General features: G+C 33.3%; 1 protein-coding gene across 1 annotated transcript; it reads left to right on the top strand.

Annotated features, from left to right (window-relative positions):
• Positions 1 to 4,327: 4,327 nt before the first annotated feature.
• LOC128641919 (deoxyribonuclease-1-like) lies at positions 4,328 to 14,127 on the top strand. Its single transcript, XM_053694508.1, has 8 exons — positions 4,328 to 4,465; positions 4,649 to 4,737; positions 4,889 to 4,975; positions 5,152 to 5,267; positions 7,837 to 7,949; positions 8,861 to 9,015; positions 10,828 to 10,924; positions 14,029 to 14,127. The coding sequence occupies exons 1-8, from the start codon at positions 4,328 to 4,330 to the stop codon at positions 14,086 to 14,088; spliced, it is 855 nt and encodes a 284-aa protein (XP_053550483.1). The 3' UTR covers positions 14,089 to 14,127.
• The last annotated feature ends 747 nt before the right edge of the window (positions 14,128 to 14,874 follow it).

The raw sequence follows: 14,874 nt of genomic DNA, 5'->3' as shown, positions 1-14,874 counted from the left end.
CTATCTATCTATATATCATATATATATATATATATATATATATATATATATATATATATATATAATCTATCTATCTATTTATCTATCTACCTATCTATCATCTGTCTATCTATCATCTATATATCTATCTATCATCTATATATAATCTATCTATCTATATATCATCTATCTATCTATCTATCTATCTATCTATCTATCTATTATCTATCTCTGTCTAATCTATCATCTATCTATCTATCTATCTATTATCTATGTCTGTCTAATCTATCATCTATCTATCTATCTATCTATTATCTATGTCTATCTATCTTCTATATATCTATCTATTTATCATCTATATATAATCTATCATCTATCTATCATTGATCTATAATCTATCTATCTATATATCATATATATATATATATATATAATCTATCTATTTATCTATCTACCTATCTATCTATCATCTGTCTATCTATCATCTATATATCTATCTATCATCTATATATAATCTATCTATCTATATATCATCTATCTATCTATCTATCATCTATCTATAATCTATCTATCTATTTATCTATCTATCATCTATCTATCTATCTATCTATCTATCTATCTATCTATTATCTATCTCTGTCTAATCTATCATCTATCTATCTATCTATCTATCTATCTATTATCTATGTCTGTCTAATCTATCATCTATCTATCTATCTATCATCTATCTATCTATCTATTATATATATATATATATATATATATATATATATATATATATATATATACAGTATATTCTATCATCTATCTATCTCTTAATCTCTGTATCTATTTACTTATCTATCTTTCTATATGGTTAGAAAGAGAAAAGGGAGTAAATAATTTACAAAGTTACAAGTCAGGAGTACGATTCTAGAAGATTTAGCTCACAATGGTTCTTATATTGGTTAGTAGATGGTAGGCATGTGCATTCAGATTATTTGTGAAGGTGGAAACTCACAGCATTTGGCTATTTTAAGAGCCAGATTTCTTTTTGTTAATGTGCAACTCACTAAGATTTGGATTTGCACAGATCTCAGTGTATTGCACTTTCACAAGAAGAAATTCAGTTCCAAAAAGAGCTGAATCCCACAACTGAATGCAAATGCCTGGTAGATAGCACATTCATTACTGTATTACCCTTATACCTCAAAGATGTTGACTGCCCTGAAATGGAATGTTAGTGCCTTATTTACATGTCCAGTGCCCTATGCAGAGGAAGGAGAGTGATATAGGAGGGAGGATGGGAATTTAAAAGTAACAAAGGTAGAAAAATGTAGTAGAAAATAGGTCCCCCTGCCTACTTGATATTTAGCTTTGCGGTTAATGTTTTGCACCACAAATGTTATAGTCTAGAACCTCCTCTGGTGGATAATCAAAGGTGTTTATTAATATTTGACTTTTTATTTTTGTCTTTAAAAAAAGGTGTTTGTCAAACCTTGTAGTTGCTCTATTTGGAGTGAAAATGTTAGAAGCTGTAGGGAGTTCTAGTAATAAAGGGACGTTTCTGGGCTCTTGATTAGTCATTCTAAAATGTGGAGGCAAATTATAGAATAACGATCTGATGATAATTGAAATGAAAGGCAGGGAGAGGACATAATATAGACATTTTAAAAATGAAGAGATAAAACTATTTTTATAGCAAGAGGAAATTGTAAGAAATAAGGGAAAGATCAAAAGATGTGAGAAAGAGCAAGAAAAAGAGCGGATGACATAAATTGAAGGTAAAAACTAATGTTAAAAGGACAGTTTACTCATAATCCCCCCCCCCCCTCCAATTTGTTCCCAATGATCAACTTTACCTGCTGGAGTGTATTAAATTGTTTACAAGTATTTACATTACCCTTATATTGGCATTTGAAATAGTTTATTTAGCCTGTGGTATCCCCACCTATCTTTAAAGGTTTTTGGCCTTAAAGGGACAGTATACTGTAAAATAGTTTTTCCCTTAATGTGTTTACAATTGCTTTTTTTACCAACTGCAGAGTAAAAAATTTATGAAAATTAGCTTTTTAAGGCTTATTTGTGTATATTAAAGCTCTGATTTTGTGTTTTGAAGCCACAACCTAATAAAATGGGTTGAGCTTGTAGGTATAATCAGATATCATTACTTTATCACATTGTGTACATATACATGTGTCTTTATCTTATATCTGTAGGTATAATCAGGTCTCATTACTGTATCACATTGTGTACATATACCTGCTTCTTTATCTTATATCTGTCCTTAAAACAATCATCAGTACTTTGAGAGAACAATGGAAAATCAACATTTTATTACCTTATCTTTGCTATATCGCACTGGGAGTGTAATCTCTTCTGCTGGCTGTGTTTACAAAGCTTATCTATAGCTGGTACGCGCGGCCACAAACTTTCAGAATAGGTGGGGATACCACATGCTAAATCAACAATTTCAAATGCCAATATAAGGGTAAAGGAGCTACTTGTAAACAATTTAATACACTCCAGCAAGTAAAGTGGATCATTGGGAACAAATTAAAGGGGAGAATTTTTTTTAGTAAACTGTCCCTTTAAGGCCAAGCTGTGTAAACACAGCCAGCAGAATAAATTACACTCCCAGTGGGGTATAGAAGAGCTATGTTAATAAAATGTTAATTTTCCATTGTTCTCTCCAAGTATTGGTGATTGGTTTATGGACAGATATAAGATAATAAAGCAGGTATATGTACACAATGTGATAAAGTAATGAGATCTGATTATACCTACAGATATAAGATAAAGACACATGTATATGTACACAATGTGATAAAGTAATGAGATCTGATTATACCTACAGATATAAGATAAAGACACATGTATATGTACACAATGTGATACAGTAATGAGATCTGATTATACCTACATATATAAGATAAAGACACATGTATATGTACACAATGTGATAAAGTAATGAGATCTGATTATACCTACAGATATAAGATAAAGACACATGTATATGTACACAATGTGATACAGTAATGAGATCTGATTATACCTACAGATATAAGATAAAGACACATGTATATGTACACAATGTGATAAAGTAATGAGATCTGATTATACCTACAGATATAAGATAAATACACATGTATATGTACACAATATGATAAAGTAATGAGATCTGATTATACCTACATGCTCCATCCATTTTATTAGGCTGTGGCCTCAAAACACAAAATCAGCTAATTCATATACACAAATAAACCTTAAAAATCAAATCTCATACATTTTATACTCTGCAGCTGGTAAAAAAAGTAATTGGAAACACATTAAGGAAAAAACAATTTTATAGCATACTGTCCCTTTAAGGATGAAACAATGAGTGAAATGCAATGGTCTTTTCCTCTTTTCCCTGGACTGAATAAGTCATGGTTGTAGCTTTTAATGCACTGGGGAGATACTGGAGCAACTGGGAAGAATATCATATCTAAAAGTATCAACGTTGGTGTTAACTAGATGGAGGTCCCTGGGTATTTTAGGTAGAGGAAGGAATAGAAGTGATTGAGTGAAGAGTTAATTGAGGAAATGTCATATTGATGTTTAGAGAAGATGTTTCACAATCCTAGTCTTTCAGATACCAAAGGCCTAAAAGGCCCCAACATTAATGATATCTTTGAGTACTGAAGATGATATAGTGAGCTTTATCATTTATTGTGCTAAATGCCCACAGGCATATGCCTGAATCAGGACCTCTTTTGTTGCTTGGGGTATTAGGATTAAACCACCAATTTAGAGGCTGTATTATACATGACAAAAGAAAAATATGTTTACTTGGAGAAGTCAAAAGCAGAGTTGAGAGCCTAAACGTCTAACAGCGGAGTTTAGTTATGGAAATATATTTACAAAATATTCATATGTAAGTCTCCGACCCATGCATATATAAATATATACCCATGCACCCTAAAAGTACATAAATGTCTGCCTACACATTTCAATATTTATAATAAAGGACACCAAGATGTTTGTAAACAAATGCATTGAACTGTAGTATTAATGTCCAACAAAGATGCAAATGTGTTTGATTTCCCTAATTTGAAAGCATGTCAATGCTTCTAGGAATTTTCATGCTACTTATATAATGAAACTCTTTTTCTCTCCAGTCTCAGTCATATAGATATATTGAAGTTTCCACAAACAGCACAAGTACATATGTATAAAAAAGTTCCAATTCTAAGGAAGTTATCTTATTCTCTCACAAAGATTAAAATAATATCTCCAAACAAAAAGTATTAGTCATTCAGATATTTCTCTGACTTGCTTGTAATATATATATATATTTATTTTTTTGTCTATATTTTCCATTACAGGGATGATGCGTTTGGCCATTTTTGTTGCATTGGCGCTCTACGTGAGTCATAGTTCTGCATTGAACATTGGAGCCTTTAACATTCAAGCTTTTGGAGACACCAAAATAAATAATGCACAGGTCGCTTCCGTATTAATGAAGGTCAGAGTCTAAAACCTATGTCATGGCAATCATCTTTTCCTAAAGTGATATGTACCACCTATAGTTGTGCTTGTATGTTGGCTAGTTGAATGCAGCAGTGAGGCCTGGTTATATTGACTGTTAGATGTCTTCAAGTTATAATTGTTAGTGTTTAATTTAGTGCTCTCCTCTCATTTTTTGCAGATATTACCTCGTTATGACATTGTTCTCATTCAAGAGGTCCGAGATGCTGATTTGAGTGCAGTAAAAATACTTATGAACAAGCTCAATTGGTCAGTTCACATGGGAATGGCAATGGTCATACCTAAAGGAATAGTAGAGATGGGCAAAACCCAACCTCTTTAATTAAATACTTTGTATATTATAACTGTCCCTTAAAGTGTGTGTTAAAACTGACATTTATCTCTTCTAAACTTCCAATAGCCTGGGCTCCGGAGAAGTTTTCTCCTATGTGGTTAGTGACCAATTGGGTCGTGACACTTATAAGGAAAGATACCTCTTTGTATACAGGTAAGCATTAAGTGAAATATGTCTATCTATCATATATATGGGGTCCACATAATCACGTAATACAATAGTTCTGTGTCTGCCGGCTGTAAGAAATCACAAATACACAAATGTGATATTCTGCATGAGCATTGTACTTAACGAAAAACAATATATTAATTTGTATTATAACCCTATAGGAATGACCATGTGGCTGTGCTGGATTCATACCACTACCATGATCATAACATGTACACCCAGGAAGACACCTTTAGCCGTGAACCGTTTGTGGTGCTGGTCAGGTCACTAAACACAGGTTAGAGCCCATGAAAGTAATATATCTCTTTATTAACAACCAATGGTCAAACAGATGCTAAAAAAAAGATACTTCTGGACAGATTATGAGTGGAGTGCAAAATCGTGCTTTTATGCGCTGGTATTACAAGTAAAGCTTGGGAGTCTCGTTCTGATACCATCATACACGGCACAGAACCTAGAGCAGCAAAGGGGGTTGGTCATGCAGTAATGGGCAGTAAATTGTAAATATATATGTATATGAATATTTAAATATATTTATGTGTTAATATGTGTAAATGCACATATTAACACACACACACATATATATATATACTGTATATATATATATGCATATACAAAACACGGAAGGGGACTGCACTCTCAGACTGGACTTGGTACACATCCCATGACCCTGCTACATGCACAGCCCTGGGTGCTCAAAAGCACTCTCAGGAATCTGCACTGTTTGCAGAGTACCTGGCAGTGAACCCCAGACAAGTCTAGGTGCAAGGCAGATATGGAAAATTACAAAGCAAATTAATACAGCACACAGAGGAAGTCCAGCACTCACTTACAAGCACTCAGCTAAGATTAAAAGCAAAAATGGAAGAGTTAGTTACGGCATCTGGCCAAATGGGACAAGCCCAGGTACCACGTCAAGTTCTCTCCCAAAACCTGGGTCCCTAATACAGCCATACAAATGCCAGCTCTCAATCAAACAAACTGGGAACAAGTGAAGGGTGCACAGACTTACTGTATGTAATCACCCTAGACACATACAAAACACGGAAGGGGACTGCGCTCTCAGAATGGACTGAGTACAAATCCCATGACCCTGCAACATGCACAGCCCTGGGTGCTCAATAGCACTCTCAGGAAGCCGCACTGTCTGCAGAGTCCCAGGCAGTTAACCCCTGACAGGTCTGGGTGTAAGGCCCATAGGGAAAATTACAAAAAAAAAATTAATACAGCACACAGAGGAAGTCCAGCACTCACAAGCTCTCAGCTAAGAGTCAAAGCACTCTTCCATTTTTGCTTTTAATCTTAGCTGAGTGCTTGTAACACCCCACTACACTTAAATGTGGGGGCAATTGAGGCACATTTTGAAAACTAACAAGAGATCTGATCTCTGGTTAATTTTCTGAGCGCTAATTGCTACCGTGAGCTTGCATTAGCAATAACTAGCCGCTTCTAATGGCTGGTTATTTATTGTGCGCACGTAAACGGGTGAATTTGCCCGTTTATAGGGGGCGCTCAATAAATTAGCGCTCCGCTTGAAATATAGCTCTTCAGGTCTCATTAGTAATCTACAATATAACTATATTTATTATAATAATTGAAAGTGTTTGTATTGGCTTTTTTTTTACATTTACAGTGCCTATCTAAGTGGACAAACAACATTAAAAAAAATAGTCTTCCAATGACCCACATATCCACAATACCAACTAACTGAACATAATTTATAAATATTCAATTTGTTTTGCCTCAAAGTAGGGCTGCAATAGCTAATCGGTAAGTTTGATCATAAAAATAGTTGTCAACAAATCTCATTATCAATTAGGTGGTCAGCGATTAGTTGGTCAGTTGCACAGCACCCGCTGCTTTAATCTGATGATCTACTGCAACTAAAAATTGAATTTATTTATTTTTTGTAATCTTTTTTCTATCCGATTAATCGGACAATAATCATCCGATTAATCGGATAGAAAAAAAATAATAATAAATAAAAATGTTTACACAATACCATGTGCAGGAGTTCATCGGATTGAAGCCGCTGGTGTTGTGCAATTAACCAACTAATCGCTGACCACCTAACTGATAATGAGATTCTTTGACAACTATTTTTATGATCAATCTTACCGATTAGTTGTTGCAGCCCTACCTCAAAGGCAGTATCAAAAAATGTCTACACAGGCATGTCCCAACTTTTATTTTTTACTGTAAACGTAGTTGAGAAGGCTCTTAAACCCCAAACACAGGCTCTGATTAAAGGGACAGTCTAGTCAAAATTAAATGTTTATGATTCCAATAGGGCTAGAATTTTAAACAACATTTTGCATCAAATTTGCTTTGCTCTCTTGGTATTCTTTGTGGAAATCTAAACCTAGGTAGGCTCATATGCTAATTTCTAAGCCGTTGAACTGCCTCTTATCTCAGTGCCTCTTGGCAGTTTTTGACAGTTAGGCACTGCTAGTTCCTTTGTGTCATAGAGATAACATGGTGCTCACTCCCGTGGAGTTATTTAAGAGTCAACACTGATTGTCTAAAATGCATGTCTGTCACAAGAACTGAGATAAGGGGCAGATACAAGGTAATCACAGAGGTAAAAAGCGTATTAATATAACAGTTTTGGTTATGGAAAACTTGGGAATAGATATAAAAAGGGATTATCTGTCTTTTTAAACAATAACAATTCTGTAGTAAACTGTCCCTTTAACTATATTTTAGAGCCAAGTTTATAGTGCACAAAATATTATATAGTGCATTAACATAATACATTATACAAAATATAGTTTAATACACTAAATAAATGTAACTCGTGTACCAAAAATAGAGGAACTAGGTAACCTAATTTCTTTTCTTTCCAGATATCCCAGACTTTGCACTGGTCCCGCTGCATTCTGCACCCAAAGATGCTGTTTGTGAGATTGATGCTTTGTATGATGTGTATGAAGATGTTATACAAAAGTTTGAAACAAATGTAAGAACCAAAATGTATTACTATTTTCTGATGTTTAAATGTACAAAGGATTTGTACATTAGCACCAATATTCAATAAACCAACACAAATGTTTTTCTACCTTATTGTATTGTAACCACAACAGCAAACAATTTACCTATACTTTTATATTTCATGTAACTGAATAATCATGTACTGGTATTAAAGGGATACTAAACCCAATTTTTTTTCTTTCATGATTCAGATAGAACAGACAATTTTAAGCAACTTTCTAATTTACTCCTAATATCAATTTTTCTTCGCTCTCTTGCTATCTTTATTTGAAAAAGTAGAAATGTAAGCTTAAGAGACGGCTTTTATTTGATTCAGCACCTGTGTAGCGCTTGCTTATTAGTGGCTACATGTATCCACCAATCAGCAAGCGTTACAGATGGGCTGAACCAAAAATGGGCCAGCTCTTAAATTATATTTCTGCTTTTTCAAATAAAGATAGCAACAGAATGAAGGAAAATTGATAATAGGAGTAAATTAGAAAGTTGCTTTAAATTGCATGCTCTATCTGAACAATGAAAGAAAAAAAAATGTTATTATCCCTTTAATATAATGAGGTCTATATTTTAGATGAATATCTGCACAAAGTAAAGTGACCAAATTTAGGAACTAGATACTAGATTCCTCTTTCACAAGATTCAGTGTCCCTTTAAATAAAAAAATAGGGGTAGATTCTGTCAAAAACTATTTTAACTGATTTAAATTCAATGGATAACTTTTGAATACAAATAAATACTCTTTAGCCACATTAGAATATACTCCATGGGGTGTACAGTTGAAAAGCATAAACCTGAAAATAAGTTTTGTAGAAAAAAAACGCTGTGTGCGACCAAATAATTTTTTGTGGCCTTGTGTAAGAAATGTAATATTTCCATTGACAGAACATAATTTTCTTGGGAGATTTTAATGCTGACTGTAGTTACGTCAAATCTGCTGACTGGAGCAAAATCCGTCTTCGTAATGATGAACAACTATCTTGGTTGATCCCCGACTCTATTGATACAACAGCAGGGAACACCGACTGTGCATATGACAGGTAATTCACTTTCATTTTTTTATGTGGGCTGGAAAACATTTGTTTGTTGAGTAAACACGTTGTCTGGGATACATCAAGCCCTAATTACAAGTAACTTGCCTTATCTAAGATAGCAATTATGCAAAAGTAGCAATTAACATAGACTGGAGTATTTATTATCTAGCTTAGAAAATATAATAATAGAACACTTAGTCAAAATGTAAGTCATTGCCCTTGTATAGTATTGGGTTCACCTCAAGGATTTTTATTCCTTGACCTGAAAAGAATTTGCTTAAAATTGTTCAATATATATATACAGGTATATCTCTATCTATCTATCTATCTATCTATCTATCTATCTATGTATCTATCTGTTGTATCTGTCTATCTATCTATCTATCTATCTCTATATATCTATTGATCTATCTATAGCTATCTATATCTATCTATCTATCTATCCCTATCTATATCTATCTATTTATCTCTCTCTCTCAATCTCTCTCTCTCTCTCTCTCTCTCTATATATATATATATATATATATATATATACTGAAATACTTACCAATACTATATATTTGTTCTTATAGAAATATTGTATATCTAGAACTTCACGAAGAATAAGGTGCTTTATAGGTTTGATAACTTTAAACCTTATATACAGTATTGAAAATTGCCTGCTTGCCCATAATTCTGTATGGGAAATAGCCCACTCAAAAAAATACATGACATAAATAATTGAATAAAAATATATTATAATTATTATTGTTATCAAGTAGAAGAAAAATCAATAATTTTAACATTGTTTATTCCGATTCAAATGTAAATACTGTTCACAATAGCTACATTATACTCAAATGCGATTGATTGCCTGGAACATGTAAAGTAAAAGATGAAACCAGTACAGCAGTATCAGTTGAATACTACCTAATAATGCTCATTAGCTGATTGTTATTTACTGCTAATTATCATTATCAATTCCTGAGCATATAGAGTAACCAATTATTGTGTTAGTTTCAGATAATCAGCTTTTATTTCAGGGCAAAAAAAATAAAATGAGATGCTTAAAAAACTATTTTTCATATGGGTGAGACAAATTTTATGAGAATACTGACCCTTTACATAATGTTTAATAAAATTTGTGTTGTTCTATTTTGGTAATTAAGTGGCTTTTTTTTTTTGCATATCTTGGCAGGTGTGTCCCTTATTATATATATATATATATATATATATATATATATATATATATATATATATATATATATATATTTATATATATATATTTATTTACCCTATGAAGCAATACAATACATCATTCTTACTTATTTGCTGTCACAAAAACAGTCAATTATTTACAAATCTCTCTATGAGTCACTTAAAGGGACACTGAACCCAAAAGTTTTGTTTTATAATTTAGAAAGAGCATGCAATTTTAAGCAACTTTCTAATTTACTCCTATTATCAATTTGTCTTTGTTCTCTTGCTATCTTTATTTGAAAAAGAAAGCATCTATGCTTTTTTGGGTTCAGTACTCTGGACAGCACTTTTTTATTGGTGGATGAATTTATCCACCAATCAGCAAGGACAACCCAGGTTGTTCACCAAAAATGGACCGGCATCTAAACTTACATTCTTGCATTTTAAATAAAGATACCAAGAGAATGAAGAAAATTTGATAATAGGAGTAAATTAGAAAGTTGCTTAAAATTTCATGTTCAATCTGAATCATGAAAGAATTTTTTTGGGTACAGTGTCCCTTTAATTATAGTATATTTTTGGCCAGTTTTTGTAGTATTTATGCACAGAAGGTGGTATAACATTTTTTACTTGTTTTAGGATTGTTGTGAGTGGTGAGGAATTGCAGTGCACTATCAAACCTAATTCAGCCAAGGTATTCAACTTCCAGAATGAGTACGGGCTGACACTTGAGGAGGTATTTATACCAATCTTTTTTATTTATGCATTGATATATGATATATACAATAATCAAATTGAAAACTACATAACTTGTGACAAAACCTAAGCAACGAGGGCTCCTCAATCACTGAAAATAGCTAAATAAGTACTTACTGAGGGTTGTCTAGTTAAAACAATACTAAGGGCTCAATTTATCAAGTCTTCTCCTCCCCTACGACTGCAGGTTCTCACAAGAGAACCTGCAGTCAGTATTTATCAAGCAGCGGTCATCTCGTCCGACCGGGGAGATTGACAGCTCCTGGCCACAGGTTATTAGCTGTGCGACGGCAGGGGGCAGTGTTGCAATGGTAAATTCCGGCAGCCAATCGCTGCCTGCCAGAGGCGAGCTGGGGCGGACAGGGGCGAATATGTAAGACCCTGTCCTCCCTCGCTTGATAAATCAAGCCCAAGAAATGATCACAGCCGAAAGTGTTGTTACCAAGATCTGCTAAAATTTAGAAATCAAATTTATTTTATTTCCAAACAATTCATAGATTTAAAAAAATATATATATTTCATAATGGTTTACTGTTAAAGGAACATGAAAGTCACAATTAAACCCTTGTGATTCAGAAAGAACATGCAACTTTAAGAGGTTTATCAATTTACTTATTTTATCAAATTTACTCTCTTGGTGTCCTTTGTTGAAAAGCAGACCTAAGTATGCTCAGGAGCAGCAATATATCATATACATGTGCACAATTGTGATTGGTTAGCAAGGATCCTTTTGTTCAGGGACATGGGAAAAACACAACTATATAATTATTTGTCGGAACAAGGCTGTATTATTTATTGCAAAATGTTTCAGATATGAACCAACAGTTTCATGCAGTTTCCAATTTGTATTTAGTGTCCCTTTAACACATACATATAAGCAATGATACGCAGAGGAGCTTGTGGCTCTTCTAATTGGTTGTTACAATGTTCTCAGAAGACTGCTTCACAGACTGGCCAGTGTATGTGGCGGTAACTCTATCTCACATCAAATGAGAAATAGAACAATAGATTGAAAACAATTCACTTGAGATAAAAGTAGGTACTGTATAAAATGTCCGCACTTCTTACTATCAGCCACTAGGAGGCAAATGAGCAAGTAGCTGATAGAAATGTGAACAGTGCTCTTTGGTCACTCAGAAACAATATAACTCAGGAACCTATTCATAAACCGTAGACATTTTTTATGGAGTAACTTGACAAAATACTGAGTCCCTTTAATGTAATACTATATAAAATAATTAATGATGAGTATTTATTTTGCCCACTTTTCAATTATTTAACTCTGAAAATTGTATTTTCTTCACTGCCCCAGTGGTGACTGGAGTGCATACTGCTTGATATTATTATTCTTTATTTATAAAGCGCCAACAGATTCCACAGCGCTGCCCATGGGTACAAGGATAACAGTACAATGGAGAAACAATACGATAAGACAACATTTTACAGACAAAAACAGGGGGAATTGAGGGCCCTATTTCCGTGGGAATTTACAATCTAGATATGTGTAGGAGCTCACGTATAACTGTCCAAAATTGAAACATTAAAGGGACATGTCCCTGGACTGCAAAACAATGCAATTTTGCTAACAAATTGTCAGCTTAAATGTGTTAAAAGCATTTAATTTTTGTATGCAACTCTTTTGCAAAGAAGATATGTTACATGAATACAATAAAAAAAAAATGTGTCCACTTGTTCACCGACATTGAGATATTGTAGAAATTCTGCTTGTGGGGGCAGTGGTAGGAGTGATAATTTGATTTAACCTTATAACTATGGATCAATAATCTGCTTCTAAAATTATGTTGCATCATTTTATCCCAAGAGATGTGTATACTCCTAAGCTAATGTAATGTCCCATGTGACTGTATATAGCACTGGAATCCTGCCAAACAAAAACTGATGTGTACTGTAGATTGCTACATCAAATCAAGTGAACATGGTAAAATGTATATACTGTATATATATATTAGGCCTCTTTTTTGCAGTAAGTTGAAAAAAAACTACAGTAATATTGTATTCTAATTCAAATTAAGTTTATTGCAAGGCAGAAAAGGCTAAAATCTTCATTAAAGTGATTGTAAAGTTTAATGATTTAAAGCCCAGTATCTAAAAATACTCTTAAAAACAGGGGCACGTTAATTCATTAAACATTACAAAAATAACTTATCTTTTTGTTACGGTAAACAGATCAGCGATCCTCCGCCCTCATCATCTTCTTTTTGCAGATCGTTGACGAATCCGGCTTTCTCCAAAATGTTGCGTGCCCCTCGAGCTGGACGCCAATGGGGGCACGCAACAATTGGAGGAAGCCAGATTCGTCATTGATCTGGGAGATGCAGGCGGAGGAATGGTGGTATGTTTATCGAAACAAAAAAGGTAAGGTTATGTTTTTTGTTTGTAAAGTTTACTGAATTAAAGTGCCCCTGTTTTTAAGAGTATTTTTAGATACTGGGCTTTAAAGGAACAGCATTACACTACTGGCAGCTAGATAAACATCTCATTAGCCAATCACAAGAGACAAATGTGTGCAGGCACCAATCAACAGCTAGCTCCCACTATTGTAGTATATGTGTGTATTATTTTTCAGCAAGGGATACCAAGAGAATGAAGCACATTTGAAAATAGAAGTGAATTTAAAGTGTCTTAAAATTACATGCTCTATCTGAATCAGGCAAGTCTAATTTTAAGTTTCCTATCTCTTATTTAAGTCTTGGTTATACAAAACTGTGGAACAGGTAATAAAGGTATTATCTATCTTTTTGAACAATAACACATATCAAGTAGACTGATCCTTTAAGTATAGAAACTTTCAGAATAGGTAGGGATACCTTAGGGGGAAAAATAGCTAAAATAAGCGAAAAGGAGTTACAGGTACTTGTAAACAATTGAATTCACTCCAATAGGTGAAACTGAACATTGGTAACAAACTAAAGGTGAGAAAAATTAGGGTAAACTGTCCCTTTAATCAGTCATATATCATGTTTGTATATATTCAGCAAAAAAACAGATATGGACTATTAAATATTCACATGCATAGAATTTATGCGAACTCTTGCTTATTTAACACAATTTATGTTCCTCTAGGCTCTGGCAGTTAGTGACCACTATCCTGTAGAAGTAGTTCTGGAAGACCCAGTGGTGTAACCATGATGCAGAACTTCACGACATAGAAGACAAACTCATACCGCAGAATAATGTGTCTCTGCTCGAGAAAGTGATGTTTTTTTTTTATATTGTTCCTGTTTTTTAAATAATGCTTTATTGATACACATTGTACACTACAAATTTTAATCACCCAGAATAATGCACTGAAAAATGATAGACTTTATTCCCTTGTTACTCATAACAGCCAGAATGCTACCTCAGTTATGTAAAACATTTTATAGTGAAGAAAATTACAGAGAAAATTCTTATTGTATTATTGACACAGTTTAGTACAACAATGTTAAATTTGTACATTCAGTTTTTTATATTATACTAATTTCACTATTGGATCTGTGTATATTAAGATGCAATATAGGTCATAAAGCAGACATCCCTTTAAATGAACATATTACTCAAATATTTTCTATCTATGTATATGATAGAGCAACAGTTAAATAAATTACAAATAATTTTTATGAATGAAAAAAAGGTAAAGTAAAAGTGTTTAAATTTTAAATAAACGAACAGGAAGTGCTTAATTCTGCTGTTCATAGGTTGACAGTGACAACTCCAACAGGAAAAACATAGAAACTACGAAACTCTAGAGAAAAAAAAAAAAAAAAAAAGCTGGTCTTCTATGCAGTATTTATTTACCCAATTATGTGACAATACAATAAAAAAAATGACAATCCAATCAGGTAGAATGTGAATAGACTAAAAATGTGTAAAAGTGTGACTTGTCTATGTTTTGCTAATTATGCTCACTAAACTGAATGTGTTAAATCA

This window comes from Bombina bombina, chromosome 11, assembly GCF_027579735.1.
Source record: "Bombina bombina isolate aBomBom1 chromosome 11, aBomBom1.pri, whole genome shotgun sequence".
Classification (NCBI taxonomy): Eukaryota; Metazoa; Chordata; class Amphibia; order Anura; family Bombinatoridae; genus Bombina; species Bombina bombina.
The sequence above is the reverse complement of the archived record's forward strand: the minus strand, read 5'-3'. Positions and strand labels throughout refer to the sequence as shown.